Genomic DNA, 16,232 nt, shown 5'->3' with positions numbered 1-16,232 from the left:
GCCGCCCACGGGGCTCGGCTCCGGGGACTAGCAGTGCCCTCTGCAGGCGGCCGCCGTGGGCCGCGATGACCACCCGGTCCTTCCTGCCACGCCGCCGGCCCGGCTGAGACCGCGGCCCCCGCCCGGCCTCGGCCCCGGCCCCGGCCCCGGCCCCGCCGCGAGAGGTGAGTGCGGCCGCGCCGTCGGGGAGAGCGGCAACGGGGGCGTCGCCGCCGGCACCGGCAGAGCGAAGCGGCCACGGCGAGCGGCGGCCCGGGGGGGCGGGCGGGGAGCGGCGAGGCGGGAGGGGTGGTTCTGCGGGTCGCCCCCGCCGCCCCCTCGGAAGCCCCGAGTCCGGCGGGCCGGTGCCCGCGGCAGGGATGCAGGTGCACGGACGGACGGAGCTGGGGGGACCGAAACGGGCCGGCGGCCGGGCGAGGCGCGGCGGCAGGTGCCCGATACCGGGGCCCGGCGGGAGGGTGGGTGGGGGTCCTGCTCCCGCCGCCGCCGCCCCCCCGCCCGCTGACATAACGTCTGCGCGGGGCCGTGTTTGCCTTGGCAGCCCCGGGGCCAGCGGCGGCTCCTCACACTTTCCGCCAGCGCCGGGCAGCGGCCGCGCTCCGAGCCAGGCGCGGGGGGGCCGGGGTGAGCCGAGGTGAGCCCCGGGGCCGCCGCTGCCTCCCGGGGCCGGCAGCGGCCAAACAGGTTGCGTGGGGCCCGCGCCCAGGCACCTGCGGAGGGGCCGCCCCGGGGGGGAGTTTGGGGGGGCCGCCCTCGCTCCAGCGCCACCGGGAACGCTGGGCTGCCCCCCGCGCCGCCGGCTGTCCGGATTCCCCCGGCGCCACGTTCTCTGTGTCCAGCTCTCCATCCCCCCGTGCCCGGCATTCCATCCCCCCGTGCCCGGCATTCCAACCCTCCCAGCGCTCGCTGCTCGGTGCCCGGTTCCCCAAGCCCGGCTCTCCACCCCTCTACCTCCCCGCCACGCTCAGTTTCCCAGTACTCCAAACTCCCCCTCCGGAGCACACTTCTCAGCTCTCATCCCCCCACCCCATGCCCGGTTCCCCGCCCCCCCTGTGGCCACGGGGCGGAGCGGGCCGGGCCGTGGCGTGCTGGCCCCGGGACTCGGGGCGGCCGCAGCGGGCGGAACGCGCTCGGCGCCTGGCACCGCGCTCGGCGCCGGCGGGGTCGTCCCGGGCTGTTCCCCCCCACTCCAGGTCCGGGGCCGAGCCCCGGTCCCGGCTCTGACTCAGCTCCCCCCAGGTCCCGGGGGGCGCGCGCGGCCCCCGCCCTCACGGGGCGAGGCGCGGGGCTGATTGACGGGGCGCTCCACCAATCGGACGCGCGAGCGCCGGCACGCTGCCCAATGGGCGAGCGGGGGCGGGCGCTTCCTGGAGCCCCGGCGGCGGCGGCGGCGGCGGCGGTTCGGGGGGGGGAGCGGGCGGGGCGCGGCGGCGGCAGGTGAAGGCGGAGGCGGGGCCGCGGCCCCGGGAGCGGCCCGTGGCTCGGGCGGGGCGCGCAGGTGAGTGGCGGTCGGGTGGGGAGCGGACAGACCCACCGGCGGGGGTTTGCGCGGAGGTATCGACCCACTGGCAGCGGGACCGGGAGCGGCACGGCGACCGCTTTTTGCCGCCCGGTTGCGGTGAGTCGCGTGGATCCGGGATGCTGCGGGCGGTGGGCGGGCACGGCCGGCTCGCGGGGCACCTCGCGGTGTCCCCTCCGTCTCCACCCGCCGCCGGAGCTGGTGGACACGTCGCCCGTGGGGCGGGGGGGGGGTGTCACTCGTGGGCTGTTCCCGGTGGCTGCGCACAGGGCTGCGGGAAATCGGTGATACCGGCAGGTCCCCGTTGCGTGTCGGGGCGGCTGCCAAGGCTCCGCTGGGGTCCTATTGAGGTGCTGCTAAATCCAGCCAGGGTCCCCCGTGGGTCACCCACGGGTGACTGAGAGCTGCCGCCGTCCCACTGCCCTTCCCAACCTGGTGAGCAGCTTGGCGGCGTCCCTAGTGCACCGGGCAGGAACGGCACCGTCGCACGGGGAAGGCAGCTCAGGGAACCCCCAGTGCGGCGGTGCCAGTAGAGTCGGAGGGTGTCCCCGTGTCCCGACACGCTGTGCCACGCCGGTGACCCCCGGGCCTGCACGCTGGCAGCGGCGACTCACTGCTCGGCTGTGCAGCGGTCCCCACCGGGATCGGTGCCTTGGTAGCACCTGCCGAACACCGGTGGACTCTGCCCCGTGCGCCCAGCCCTGCCGTACCTGTCCTCGTCCCCCTGGCTGGCTGCCCCCAGCCACTGTTTGCCCGGGGCGGGGTGCGGTATTTACCCTCCCGCCGGAGCAGATCCACGTCTTGGGCTGCAGCCGCCCTTGACCCGTGGCTGTGCTCACTTGGCGAGGGGACGCAGTGCCGGCTGTGCCGTGGGGTGAGTTGCCCCGTGCCTCAGTTTCCAGCCGCCACAGCTGGTGGGAGCGGGGGGCGCGCTGGGACCCCCCGCGCTGGCGGAGGCACGCGGCGACTGCGGCGACTCAAGGCTGCGGTGATGATGCCGGTGCCGGGGACAGAGGGAGGGACTGAGCTCAGGAACGGGTGCTTGGAGAAGGGGAAACTCTGGGGCAGCGCAGTGTGGGGCAACAGGGCTGGGAGTGCCCGTGCTGGGGACGGGGGGTGCAGAGGTGAGCGCGGGAAGGTGACAGGTGTGGGGTGACACACACACATCGATGTTTGGTCCTGAGGACCCTCCAAGACCCCCTCCCCGGGCGCAGGTTGCCCCCAGCGCTGCAGTGCTGATCCTGGGGCAACTGTGGCAGCGTGGCTTTGCCAGCTGGTGCCGTGCACCCTCAGTGCACACGTGGCACGAGCGCGACAGGCCTGAGCACGCGGGGGCGGGGAGTGGGCGGCAGCGGGGGGTGCAGGGCCAGCGCAGCCCCCGCTGCACCCCCAGCCCCCAAGGGGCGTCTGCTGTCCCGTGCGTGGAGCGGGGACTTCTCCTTCGGGGCAGGCGGTGGATGATGAAACCAGGGAGAAATTTCTCCTGGCAGCGCACAGACTGCTGGCAGAAGCCCCCGGGAGCCTGCGCTCCCCCTGCGCCACCACAGCCGCCTTCCCATGGTAACTCCACCGCGGGAGCCGGCGGGGTGCCGGCGGGAGCGGCCGCCCCGTCTGGAGGGTTGGCGCCCGCCTGGCTCCCCGTGGCAGCCCTGGCGTCCCCGACATGCCCCGGGAGCTGCGTGTCCACACCCCAGCAAGCCCTGGGGTGGCCAGAGGACCCGGCGAGGGGCTGGGCTGAAGCCCGTCAAACTCGCTTTGTGCCAGGAAGGTGACGCTTGGGTGGCCGTGCACGCAGTGGGGGGATGCCAGGGCTGTGGCCAGTGACCTTCAGCATGCCTGGTGCCTGGCCATGCTCCATGCCCAGGGATGGGCGGCCAGTTGGCATGCACAGTGGTGCTGTGGGAGCCACGGGGCCTGGGTGCCCTGTGTCCCCAGAGCTGGTGGCGTGACTTGGCGGGGCCACGGCCGGGCGGGGGGGAACCAGCCAGGGTGAGGGAAAATGAAAGCAGGTGATGCGGAAGGAGAAGTAGGTCAGGCGAGCTCTGGCCTCTCCTGGCAGCCTCGGCTGCACTGCGTGCTCCACTCTGCCTGGCTGTCCCTGCCGTGTCCCCAGGCCCCATGGGCAGTGGCTGGAGTGGGCGGTGAGTAAGGGGGTCCTGCTGCCAGGCATTGGGTCCTGGGCAGGCTGGGTGCCAGGCACTGTCCACCCCAGATGCTGGCGGGATGTGGAGCGTGGCTGGGCTGCCTGGCATGTGTTGGGTACGGTGGCACCCCAGCAATTTTGCTTTGGTTCTTCTCCTGTGGGCATCCTTGGGGGCACAGAGCTGGGGGCAAGGATGTGCAGGAGCTTTTGCCCCGCTGCAAGGCCAAGGAGGAAAGGAGAAGGGATTCCTGTCCCTCCTGCTTGGGTGGTGCCAAGGCAGCCACTACGGTGGGCCTTGGGGAGAGCCCTGTGTCCCATAGTGGAGCTCCACAGACATTGTCCTGGGCCCTGCTCCACTATGGAGCTGTGGGGCTATCGCCCTCCACACAGGGGAGGGCTGACTGGGGTCTCCCCAGTGGCGCTTCATGGGTTGGAGTGGCTGTGGCGGGCATGTCCCCGCTGGCAGTGCTACATGGGCTTGGGGGGGGATTAGAGCTGCCTGCCCCCCTTCCCTCCCTGGGATCAGCCGTGGGCAGCGGGGAGCTGGCAGCAGGCAGCTGCCGTGGGGGCGGAAGCCAGGCTATTTTGGGGGGTATGAAGGGGGGGGGCTGTGGGCTGGCACTGTCCTTGCCGAGTGACCCCACCAAGACCAGCACAGCGCCAGTGCCAGGATGAAGCGTTGGGGCCTGGCCGGCACCGCTGGCAATGCTCAGTCTCTGAGGTGCTGTGAGGACACATACCTTGCACTGACTAGGAGGTGCCACCAGCCAAGGGGACCCCCTGGGGCTGTGCAGTGTGGTGGGACCCAGGCAGTCTGGCTGCCCTCCAAGGGGTTCCCATAACTCCTGCAGGGCCAGCAGCTCCAGAGCTGGCTCACCGTGGGGCCAGTGAGCAGGCCCAGCCACAGGCAAGCCTGCCTGTCCCAGGCTGGGGGCTGGCAGAGCCTCATCCTGCTGCCACCAGTAACCCTGTGCCCAGACCGGGCTGCAGGGAGGCACATGAGCAACCGAGTTTGGCTCCATCTCAGTAGGGTCCTGGCCAGGCTGGGCTGTGCAGGATGCCCAGCTCCTCCATGCTTCTCTTGGTGCTGGCAGGGGTGGCCTGGGCACTGGCTGGGCTTGGGACCCCTCTGAGAGCCACTCACTTTGACTGCAGTCCTGTCCCCCTGGCTATCAGGTGAAATGTGCCCATTTTCCATCCTTCCATTCTTCCTTCCTTCCTTCCTTCCTTCCTTCCTTCCTTCCTTCCCCCTGCCTGTTCCTGCCATCTCCCTGAGCAGGGAGCAGCCAGGGACAACCCATGTCCAGCTTCGTGTGACCTCTCCCTGGCGCGCTAGGGAGCCTGAGGGTGACCCACAGGGGCCACATGCCCTTGGCCACATCTGTACTGGCCACCCATGGGCAAGCATGTGGCCATGGAACCCCCTGCCTTGGCAAGTTGGGACAGGATGTGATGCAGAAAATGGGGATGCCCATGGCTGGGGTGCCTGTCCTGCCATCAGAAGAGGAGCCATTGCCATGCAGGAGCTGGGATGAGGCCATGTCCCATCACTGGTGACATGGTCAGGGTGCCACTGGCCAAGGCAAGGGCGGAGCCTGGAGGAGGATGGAGGAATGGATGAAGGTCGGCCCATCAGCCCCAAAGGGCAGCACCTCCCCACCTGGTCCCCCCGGTAGGCAGCCCAGTGCCCCCCAGCCAGGGTGAGCAGCAGTTTGTGGCCAGCGCCTGGGCGGTTGCAACACCCCCAGGGTGGGGGGGCCATGGTGACTCACCCCAGTGGGGCCTGGCCACCAGCAAGGAACCCTGACTCAGGGCTGCGTGCCCATGCCATGCTGTGCCCCTCCCTGCCCGCCGCGCCCACCTTATCTCCCGCCCTTAGCACCTGGCACACCTGGGCCAGGGGGGGGCTGGCGCCATTCCCCTCCTTTATGGGGAACAAAGGGCAGGCGAAGGGTTGGCAGCAGGTGCCGCATCCCTCCCTCCCTCCCTTTCCTCTTCCCTCCCTCCCTCCCAGGGACGCTGTGCCCTCCGCTGTGCCCCACACTGGGGCAGCCAGTCAGCCCAGAGCAGTGTGGCAGTGCAGTGGGCAGTGCTGCCTGCAGCCCTGCTGCCCCAGGCTGGGTGCTGCCTGCGCTCCAGGCACTGGGCTGACCCACAGCCCCACAGCCAGCTCCTGCCCAGCACACAGTCCATGGTGATGGGGGAGTTGGCATGCCATGCCAGGGCATGCTGGTACTGCCCCTCTGCCCGCCTGCCATCCCTTCTGCCCGCCTGTGGGCTCTTGCACAACCCAGCTCTCTGTGAGCATTGCTAGGGCTGGGCTGGAGGCCCTTCACTACCCAGCTAGTGTGGGGCTGTTCCCCTTTCTGCTGGCCTCCTGCTGTCAGCAGCACCGGCACGATGCCCGGGGCCTATCCGGGGCCATGCCAGGGTGCTGTGGTGCAGGTGCCCCTGGCTGGGCTGGCGTGGGTGGCCTGGGCGGCTGCTGGTGCCAGCGGTGGGGTGTGGGGCGCGCTCTCTGGGCTGCTAATTGCTGTTTAGCTGGGGACACAGAGGGTGTAATTATGGGGGGGATTGCGCGAACCTGAAGCCTGGCCAGGGGGGCCCATGGGTGCCCCAGCCTGGGGGAGTGGAGGGGACCAGGCAGCACAGTCCAGCCAGGCTGTTGTCACATCCCACATTCCCCGTGGGACCTTGGGAACCTGCTCCAAGGGTAGAGCAGGACACAGATCCATAGGGCTGAGGGGTGGCTCCGGGGCTGGCCGGGCAGGCCGCAGCACGCTCACCCAACCCAGCCCTGTGGTGGCAGCCCTGCTCCCGCCAAGCGCAGGCGCCCTCCTGGCTCGGCTAGGCCGGCCGTGGCCAGCGGGGAGCACCCAGCGCCCTGCCTTGGGGTGGCACAGAAGGTGAGGGCCCGTGTGATGCCTTAGCATGGGGGGCAGGGGCAGGTGGCCTGGAGGCAATGCCGGTGGCAGGAGAGGGATGCTTATGCTATGGGGTGCCTCTCCTGCTGGTGCTCTCATTTTCTCCCGTGGGAGTGGGCCAGGGGATGCCCCATGCCTGGTTCTGGGTCGGTGCCCCGTGACACAGCACCGGCCACAAAGGGTTAATGCTGTGTGTGTTCTGGGAAGCGGGGCTGGGAGGTGCGTGACCCGGGGTGTGGGCGTCGACTCCTTTTGAGGTGGGATCCTGAGCTCAAGTGCAGTGGGGAGCAGGGCCAAGTTCACACAGCACCGTGCCTTCCCCTCCCTGCCGCTCGCAGGCCGCCAGCCCGGCTGCGACGTAGTGCCGAGCCACGCCAGGACACAGGCCAGGTAAGCCACGCACCCGCTCCGCCATCACTGGTGGGGAAGGTTCCAGGGGGTTGGGGACCCAGCGTGGTACCACTGGGCTCTAAAAAAGCTGGGCCAGCTGCTTCAGTGCCAGCCAAGAGGCTGCTGGGATGCTGGTGTCGCCTGAGCCCTACGCTGCCTTTGCTCCGGTAGGTTGGGATGGGATAGGATGGGACAGGAAGGGACAGGTGGTGAGATCTGGGTCACCTTGGCTTGGCAGAGCAGGGCCCACACCCCACAGTCGCAATGCCAGACAGCCAGACGTGGCGCTAGGAAAGGTTTTGGCAGCAGGAGAGGACCAGGATGCCAGCACAGTGCCAGTGGGTCGGGGGATGGCGTGGGGACTCTGCTTCTTGTCCCTGCTGCAGGTGCTGGGATTGGCACTGGCAATGTTGCTGGTCCCGCTCTGCTGTGACAGGGATGCCTGTGCCCAGCCTCCATGGCAGCTATCGTGCTGGGCTGGCACTGGGCCCCCGGCATGGTGCCAGCTGGGTGCTGAGGCAGCCCTAGGCCACAGTGCTCCGACCCCCTTCCTCAGTACCGATGGCTGATGTGCCATGGCGGCAGCAAACGGCTGTGCCTGGGAGATGCTGAACGTGCTCGGGCACTGGGAGCTCTCCGTGTGAGCTGGCCAGCGGGGAGCTGAGCGGTGCCACAGGGATTGCTCTCAGTGCTGTGGGCTGGGGGACTCTGTTTATCCTCTTCCCTCTCCAAACCATTTTCCCTTTGAAAGAATGAGAAAAGAATGAGCAAAGACAAAGGGCAGTGCCGCTTTTCCCACACCCTCCAGCAATGGGACCCCTGGCATGTGCCTGCCACAGGGTCACCAGTTTGGCCAGGCCCCAGCTGCCACCTTCAGAGTAGGCAGAGGGGCTGCGCAACCCCCTACCCCGCAGCCACGCCACCGCCCTCGCTGTGCCCACCGGCGCCAGGGCCGCTGCTGCTCCCAGTTGGCTTCAGGCAGGGCAGCGGCGGTGGTGGTGGTGGTGGTGGGGGTTGCACAGCCCAGGCACCTGGGCTCCCATCCCAGCTCCCAAAGGGCGAGGGGCCCTGCAGGGCTGGGGGCTGGGGCAACACTGCTCTGCACTCCTCTTCCTGGGTGACTCATTCTCCCCAGTGTGGCTATGAAGTCCCTCGACAGCATTTGCGACTTGTGACCAAAAGCAGCAGCACTTGGCAGCAGCCTGGAGGGGGGTCTGTGCTCCCCAGGACCTCTCCCCCGCTTCCCCATGAGGGAGCAGGTGGGGACACCCCCCCAGACACCCCCTCCCACCCCACAACTTCCACTGTCCCCAAGCTGTGGCCAGTGCTCAGCGCAGGCTGGCACTGTGCCCTTGCACAGGGTGCCATCCTGGCTTGGTGGCATGGGACACAGCCTGTCCCCATGCAGGATGGGTGCTGCAGGGCTGGACCCCCACCCCACTGTGCATGGCTCTGCTGGGGTGGCCAGGCCCCTAGGATGGAGGGAGCTGGCAGGTGGATGGGGCCTGGCCATGGTTGTGCCAGGCAGCGCGGGCTGGCTGAGGGATGTCAGGGTGACCCAGGCAAGCATTGTTTCTGCTGCCAACCTGCCCTGCATGGGAGCCAGCTCAGTGTGGGGAGCGACTCCCCCCTTTCCTCAGCCCTCTGAGGCTGCTGCAGCTGAAATGTACCTGGCCACAGCATTGACATAACTGAGAAAGCCCCGGCATGGCGGGCATCGCTACCTGCTTTCCCCCGGGCACCATCTCTGGCAGTGGCCGGGGAATACTGGGGGGCTGGGGGTGGGTCTGGCCCCCTCACACCTCATCCCCCCACCATTTCCCTATCGCTGCGGTGATCTCCTCGACGGCAGCACCCGCTCAGCATGTGACTTCGCTCCAGTGAGGAGGATGTGCGGGGGGGGGGGGGGGGTGTCAGCGGAGGAGCCGTAACGGGTGGTTTGGTGTGATGGAAAATCCCCCTCCTGCCCGCCGGCACTGCCACCCCCTCCCGCCCTGCCCCAGCCCTGCTGTGTCCGCTGGCATCTGGCCCAGCGGCTGCTCACGGGGGTCCCAGCTCTGTCACCTGCCTCTGCTGGCATGTTCTGTGGTATTGGCAGCACTGAGGCTGTGCCTGCCTGCACTGTGACATGGTGAGGCTGATGGCTGTGCCCATTCCTCAGAGCCACCTCGCTGCAGTATGACAGGGCCTCAGCTGCTACCCTGCACCCAGGCACCCCCACAGACATGTGTCAGTGGGTGCTGCCAGAGTCCTGTGAGCACCCAGGTGTCTTGTGGGGCTGGAGATGCTGTGAGGACTGGGGTAGAAGGGAGGCTGTCATTGTGCCATTGCTAGGGGAGGCAGCAACAGGGGACACGGTACCACCCCATCCCGTGACCATTGCCCGTGACAGCCCTGGGGATCTGTGGGGCTCTGGGCCACCCTTGGCAGGTGCCATGTCCCTGTCATCCCTCTCCAGCTGCCCAAGCTGTGGCATGGGGTACTCACCCCCCCCCCCGTAATCCTGCCCCCGCGGCTAATCCTACCTAATCCCACCAGGGGCTGTCGCTGCCTGTTGGCTCCCAGGGCCCTGATGGTTTAATCACCCCTAATCCGCTCACCCCCGCCTCAGCAGGCAGAGGGGACCCCAGCCAGTGGTGGGACGGGCTCCTGCCAAGGAGGGGGGCTCAGCCATGGGCGCTGGCGCCAGCATCCCATCCCAGGCGGTCGGCACTGCCCGGCTCCCAGTTTCAGGGGCGGCTGCTGCCTGCCCTGCCGGTCGGGCCTGCTCGGCAGCGGCTGGGGCGGCTCCACAGCCAGTTGCTCCGGGGCCGTTCCCAGCTGCCTGCCGAGGCAGCCCCAGCTGGCGGCTGCCCAAGCGCAGGGAGTGGCCGGCTTGGGGATGGGCCCCTGTGCCGGGGGCCGTCGGCCGCGCCGCCCCTCCATGGGCAAGAGGGGGCACGTCCCCCCACACCCGCCCGCCGACGGCACAGTGTGGCTTGGCACCCATGGTGGGTTTGGGGTGGATGGGCCTGGCGTGGCTCAGCACTGCCTTGTACGGCTCAGCAATGGCCAGTGCCACATGCTGCCATCCACCATGGCTTGGCTTGGCATGGCACGGCTCTGACAGCACCGAGAGCCACAACGTGGCAGTGCTGGTGCCTACCTCTGCCTCCCTCAAGCTGCAGTCGGCTGGACTCCCATGCAGGTGTCACCAAACCATGCCAGTGTCAGCAAGCAGCCCCATCTGGCTGCAAGGGCATTGCCTATGGCTGTGCATGGTGTCGCAAGACAGGTTGCAGCCCTGGAGCTGCCTCTGCTGTCTGTACCCTGCCTGCAGGTTGTTGTGGGGTCATGGGCTCCCCCTTCCCACAGGCTCCATCACGCACCTGTGCTGGCTCCACAGGAACACGTGGGTCCCTGGTGCTGTGCTGTGAGGACCCTGGTGTGAGTGCCAGCAGTGCTGGGTTAGGTCTAAAGCCAAGCCCTGCCAGCCACAGCGTGGGAAAGGCCTGACTGGCGCAGGCTGGGCTTGGCTGGGCGAGGAGTGGCCCCGGGCTTGGGCACAGGGGGAGGGAGGGGGCCTAGTCCCCACCAGGAGCGGGGGCAGGAACCGGCGGCGCGGGTGCTGATCCTAATCTGCGGTGGCAGGAAGCGTGGCCCCCGTTCCCAGCCCGGCTGGGCTCCACGGGGCGGCCCCCGGCCCTCAGGGCCCTCTTCCCGGCACTCGCCTGCCCACCCACGCCTGCTGCCGGTGAGGCCCGCGTTCCCAGGATGGAGGTGGGGGTGGCTGGGAGCTGGTGGCTGTGCCTGGCCTTGCCGGGGGAGCCGGGGGTGGTGGTGGGTGGGCTGACACAGGAAGTGCTGCACCTTGGCGACGTTCAAAGGCACCACGCTGAGATTTCCCCCTTTGCTGTGGCGGTGCGGGTGGCTGGTGCTGGTGTTGATGGAGGAAGTGCGGGGGGCTGCGGCGGGAGGGCTGCACCCGCCAACCTCGGCAGAGCACAGAGGGGGCTGAGGGCAGACCACAGGCCCTGAGCCTGCCCCGGTTTAGTGTCCCACTGAAACCCTAGTGCCGCCCAGCATGTGCATGGAGGGTTCCTTGTGCCCTGGCTTTGCGACAGCAATGCTCCAACCGCAGTGTTTCCTCCAAGCGCTGTCTCCCAGGTGCTTTGCGCACCGCTCAGGCAGCATCCTATCCTTCCCACAGGTGAGGATGATGGCCAGCCCAGAGGACGACCTCATCGGCATCCCTTTCCCTGAGCACAGCAGCGAACTGCTGAGCTGCCTGAACGAGCAGCGGCAGCTGGGGCTGCTCTGCGATGTCACCATCAAGACACAGGGGCTGGAGTACCGCACCCACCGCGCTGTCCTGGCTGCCTCCAGCCGCTACTTCAAGAAGCTCTTTGCAGGGCCGGGGCCAGGGCAGGAGGTCTGCGAGCTGGACTTTGTGGGGCCAGAGGCGCTGGGTGCGCTGCTGGAGTTCGCCTACACAGCCACGCTGACCATCAGCAGCGCGAACATGGGCGAGGTGCTGCGCGCTGCCCGACTGCTGGAGATCCCCTGTGTCATCGCTGCCTGTGTGGAGATCCTGCAGGGCAGTGGGCTGGAGGCACCTGGCCCCGATGACAGCGACTGTGAACGTGCTCGCCGCTACCTGGAGGCTTTCGCCGCCCTCCCCGAGGGTGAGCTGCCTGCCCCGCCACCACCCCGCCCCACCGCCCGGCGCAGCAAGAAGACCCGCAAGTTTCTGCAAGCCCCCGGTGCCCGGCTCAACAACCATGCCGAGGAACCACCCGCTGAGGTGGCTGAGGGCTGCGGCAGCCCCCCACCGCCCCCACAACTGCCCTCGCCCCCCCTGCCCGAGGGGCTGCCCCTGCCCTATGACAGCTTCGAGCTGCCTGAGGAGGAAGAGCTGCCCCCACACTCCTTCCCCTTCCCCTACCAGCCCCCCCTGTCCCCTGAGGAGGCCACCTCTGACGATGATGCCATTGACCCCGACCTGATGGCATACTTGAGCTCACTGCACCATGAGTCGCTGACACCTGGGCTGGATAGCCCTGACAAGCTGGTGCGCAAGCGCCGCTCGCAGATGCCCCAGGAGTGCCCTGTCTGTCACAAGGTCATCCACGGCGCCGGCAAGCTGCCTCGCCACATGCGCACACACACGGGTGAGAAGCCCTTCGCCTGCCAGGTGTGCGGGGTCCGATTCACACGGTGAGTGCTGCTGGATGGACCCTCCCTGCGGGACGTGTACCCAGTAACATCTCCCATGACACTCCCCCTGCCAGTCCTGCTGAGGCCTGGCCACAGACCTGGCATGGTCCATGGGCTGTTCTGCATCCCCTGAGTGCTGCTGGACCAACCTGGGGTACCCAGTGGCATATTCCACAGTACCCCCTGCCAGCCCTACTGGTGCGGTGCAGATCCAAGGGGACTTCGGCACCCCATGGGTGCTCTGGATCAACCCAGGGTACCCAATGGCATCCTCCATGGCACCCCCTGCCAGCCCTTGTTGTGGTGCAGTGAGGTTCATGGGGCCTTCTACACCTCGTGACTGCTGCCAGACTGACCCAAGGTACCTGGCAGCATCCCCTATAGTGCCCCCCTGCCATCCATGCTGGTGCAGTCAGGTCTGTGGGGTGTTCTGCACTCTGTGCTGCCAGAGCAACCCAGGCCTGATACCTGCTGGCATCTCCCACGGCACCACCTCTGCCAGCCTGGCATGGTGTGGTGCAGGTCTGGGGTGGGGTCTTCGTCCCTCCGTAAGCACTGCCAGACCATGCTAGGGTACCCAGCAGCGTCCCCCCTGCACCTCTCCTGCATCACCAAACTGCATCCCAGCCATGCAGCTGCAAAATGGTCCCCTACCCCTCAAGCAGCTGGACCCCTGCACCCTGCAGAGCATCCCTGCTATGGGGCTGTCAGCACCATTTCCCTGCCTGCCGTGGCTGGGTGCCATGCCAGCTGCCCCGTGCCAATGTCTCCCTGTGTGTCCCAACTCCAGGAACGACAAGCTGAAGATCCACATGCGGAAACACACGGGTGAGCGGCCCTACTCCTGCCAGCACTGCAGCGCCCGCTTCCTGCACAGCTATGACCTGAAGAACCACATGCACCTGCACACAGGCGCCCGGCCCTACGAGTGCAACCTCTGCCACAAGGCCTTCGCCAAGGATGACCACCTGCAGCGGCACCTCAAGGGCCAGAACTGCCTGGAGGTGCGGACCCGCCGCCGCCGCCGCGATGAGCCGCCTCCACCGCCCGCCGGTCCCCCCGGCCTCGACCTCTCCAATGGGCGGCTGGAGGGGCTGCGCCTCTCCATCGCCCGTTACTGGGCTCCAGGGCAGCCCGAGGAGGAGGAAGAGGAGCCGGAGGGCGAGGAAGGGCCACAACCGGATGGCACTGTGCCAGTGGAGACGGCATAGGGCCCATGCAATGGCCGTGCTGTGCCGAGCTGTGCTGTGCCCACCAGGGTTTCTGTTCCCGTTTTTCCCATCACGGTTCATTCCCAGTTATGCAAAGGGGGAAACCCCCCCAGCCGATTTGCACAAGGGGGTGGGGGGTCCCTACCACCCCCCACCGTGCCCGGGCCTACCTGGTCATGCCCAGGTGGCTGAAGGGGGGATTAGGATTTGGGTGTCCTGTCACCAAACTCCCCTCGGGGATGCCAGGACTGGGCAGGGGCACCCATGGACCGAGACACCCCCCCCCCCCCCCCAGCTGGAGAGAGCCTCCTGTGCTCTCCCCAGTGTGGGGGTACCAACTGCCCTGCGCTGTGCATAGCTTGTCCCCCTCTCCCCACTCTGAGCAGCCCCCCCCGGCGAGCCCCCCTCGCCCCTGCACTCCCGGCTGCTTTCTCTTGGTTGCACTATTCGGGTGAGCCCACCCCGGGTGCGGGGCAGCCCCGTCCCCTCCCCAGCCCCGGCCCCCTTCCAAAACACCCCGGCCCTGTGGGACCCACCTCCCTGGGGTGGCCGGGCCCCCACGGTCACCCCTCTGCCCTTTGCACATGCCCCCCGCAGGGCGCAGCCTCCCCGGGGGAGTAGGGGACCGGCACTATTTGTCTACAATAAGAGTTTTATCTATATTTAAAAAGATGATGTAATATATTCCCTCCCCCGGCCCCTCCGCTGCCACCCGCCAGCGCTGCCCGGCCCTCACATCTGTCCCTTGCCATGGGGTGCCGGGAGGGGTGATGGGGCTGGGGGAGCTCCGCTCCCATCATGGCTTTAAAGTGCCTTATGGTGAACTTGAACCTTTTCGGCTACTTGAACCTCTCTGGTGTCAGGAACCAAACGAACCATGGGCGGGCGGCCTCCCCGCCCCTCTGGGCCGCCTCTGCCTGTCTGTATGTCTGTGTTTGTTTGTTTTTTTGTTTTTTTTTTTTTAAACGAAGGCTGCTTGTTAATAAACGGAGAAGCAGGGACCCCCCTGCGTCCAGCTGTCTGTCCATTCTGTACCCCCACCCTGAGCAGCCTGGGGCTGGAGGCACTGTGGGGTTGGGAACAGGGACATCGAGGGTCTGGGAGGGGGAGGGGGCACCCTAGATGTGGGGCTGGGCACATCGAGGGACTTGGTGTGAAGATGGGGGGCACAACAAGGCTAGGGGCACCACGGGGACAAGGAACAAGGCTAGGCATACCATGGAGATAGAGATGGGGGCATCAAGGGGCTGGGGGCATTGTGGGGACAGGGACAGGGCTTGGTGCACCATAGGAATGGGGATGGCACCATGTGAGGGTATAGGGTCATCAAGGGGTGGTGGGCAGCATGGGGCTGAGGCTGGGGGGAGCATGGGGCTGGGGGCACCACAGGGATGGGAATGGGTGCACCACAGGGCTGCGGACAAGGATATAGAGGGGCTTAGGGCACCCTAGGAATGGACATGGTGGCATCAAGGTGCTGGGGATGGGAACACTGAGCGGCTGAGGGCACAGCAGGGATGGAGGTGGGGGCAGCATGACCACCATGAACTGGTGGATACCAACTCCAGCACCTCAAGGACTGAGTGCTTTATTTGCCAGCCCCTCCCCACCCAGGGGCTCTGAGCTTCTGCTGCGCTGCAGGGGCTCCAGCCACATCCCAGCACCTGGACCCTGTTCCCGCTGTCCCATGGCACTATCCTGCTGTCACTGGGCCCTGCCCTCACTGCTGGGTGGCTGCAGGACCACCCACCTCCTTCAGCTTGCTGTCACTGTTCTCAGCCTGTTCCTGGCAGTTGAAGTCTTGGCTGAGATAGGGGATAGCGGTGGTGTTGTCCAGCACCTCCAGTGCAGGGCAGGACGGGGGACACTACCACCCTCACCACCAGCAGAATGGGCACTGCCACCCTCACCACCAGCGTTTGTGCTACATACCCAAGAAGGGAACATGTTGGGCGAGGGCAGGGAACCTGCAGGCACGGGGTGATGATCCATGGGACTATATCCCAGGGATCCGTGCCACAGACCCCAGGGATACCACTGCTCTTTTCCATCCTCCAGGGGTAACTTACCTGCATTGCACAAAGTTGCTGCCATCAGTCCATGTTTTGTACAGGTTCAACCCTTAAATCTGCATCTACCTGCTCCATGGTGTGCACCCAGTCACGTTGAAAAGGCTCTTGCTTTTCAGTAGGGAGCAAAGTGGCTTCATTCAAAGTTGATGTCACACACATGTCTACTTCTCCTTGGTCCATTAGCACAACTTGGTATTTTGCCAGTTGGCTTGGAGAGATCCAGTGATGTCTCTTTAGATTCCAAACAGCCAGCATGGCATATGGGACCAGCACAGTTAGAGGCTGCTCCAAAGTGAATGTCTCGGCCTCCTGTATCATTGGTGTGGTGGCTGCTACAGCCCATAAGCATGCTGACCATCCAGCTGCTTGGAAAAGGATGCCACTGGCCTTTGCCAACTTCCATCAGTTGTGTCATCACCCCAGAGGCTCCTTGCTGCCTTTCGCACACATATCACAGAAAGGATTTAGTTGTATCTGGAAGACCTAAAGCTGGCGCTCCCATGAGCATCCTTTTTAGGATGTCAAAGCTGGTTCGACATTCTCAGGTCCATTCCAGCAATTCTTCAGGGCCTTTGAGGGCCAAACAAAGGGGATTGGCTATTAGTCCAAAATTTGGGATCTATATGGGGCCGAATTCTGCCACTAACAAAAATCCTCTTAGTTATCTCTTAGTCTTAGGAAGTGCAATTCAGCATATTGCTTCTTTTCTGTCTTCTCCCAGAGCTCATTGTCCTTTTTTTACCTTAAAGCCAAGGTATTTGTCTTATCTTTATGCAA

General features: G+C 66.5%; 1 protein-coding gene across 7 annotated transcripts; it reads left to right on the top strand.

Moving 5' to 3' along the window:
* The first annotated feature begins 34 nt into the window (after positions 1-34).
* ZBTB7B (zinc finger and BTB domain containing 7B) lies at positions 35-14,384 on the top strand. 7 transcript variants are annotated; one of them, XM_051773178.1, is made up of 3 exons: positions 35-164; positions 11,166-12,172; positions 12,963-14,384. In XM_051773178.1, exons 2-3 carry the CDS (start codon positions 11,172-11,174, stop codon positions 13,381-13,383), a joined length of 1,422 nt encoding a protein of 473 aa, XP_051629138.1. In that variant the 5' UTR covers positions 35-164; positions 11,166-11,171; the 3' UTR covers positions 13,384-14,384. The 7 variants fall into 7 exon arrangements, with proteins under 7 accessions (XP_051629138.1, XP_051629140.1, XP_051629141.1 ...); XM_051773180.1 differs by lacking the exon at positions 35-164 and adding an exon at positions 1,424-1,498; XM_051773181.1 differs by lacking the exon at positions 35-164 and adding an exon at positions 1,472-1,618.
* The last annotated feature ends 1,848 nt before the right edge of the window (positions 14,385-16,232 follow it).

The sequence above is a fragment of the Manacus candei genome, unplaced genomic scaffold, assembly GCF_025592945.1.
Source record: "Manacus candei isolate 608988 ecotype Guabito, Panama unplaced genomic scaffold, ASM2559294v1 h1tg000166l, whole genome shotgun sequence".
In the NCBI taxonomy this organism is placed as follows: domain Eukaryota; kingdom Metazoa; phylum Chordata; class Aves; order Passeriformes; family Pipridae; genus Manacus; species Manacus candei.
This window is presented reverse-complemented; position numbering and strand designations above follow the sequence as displayed.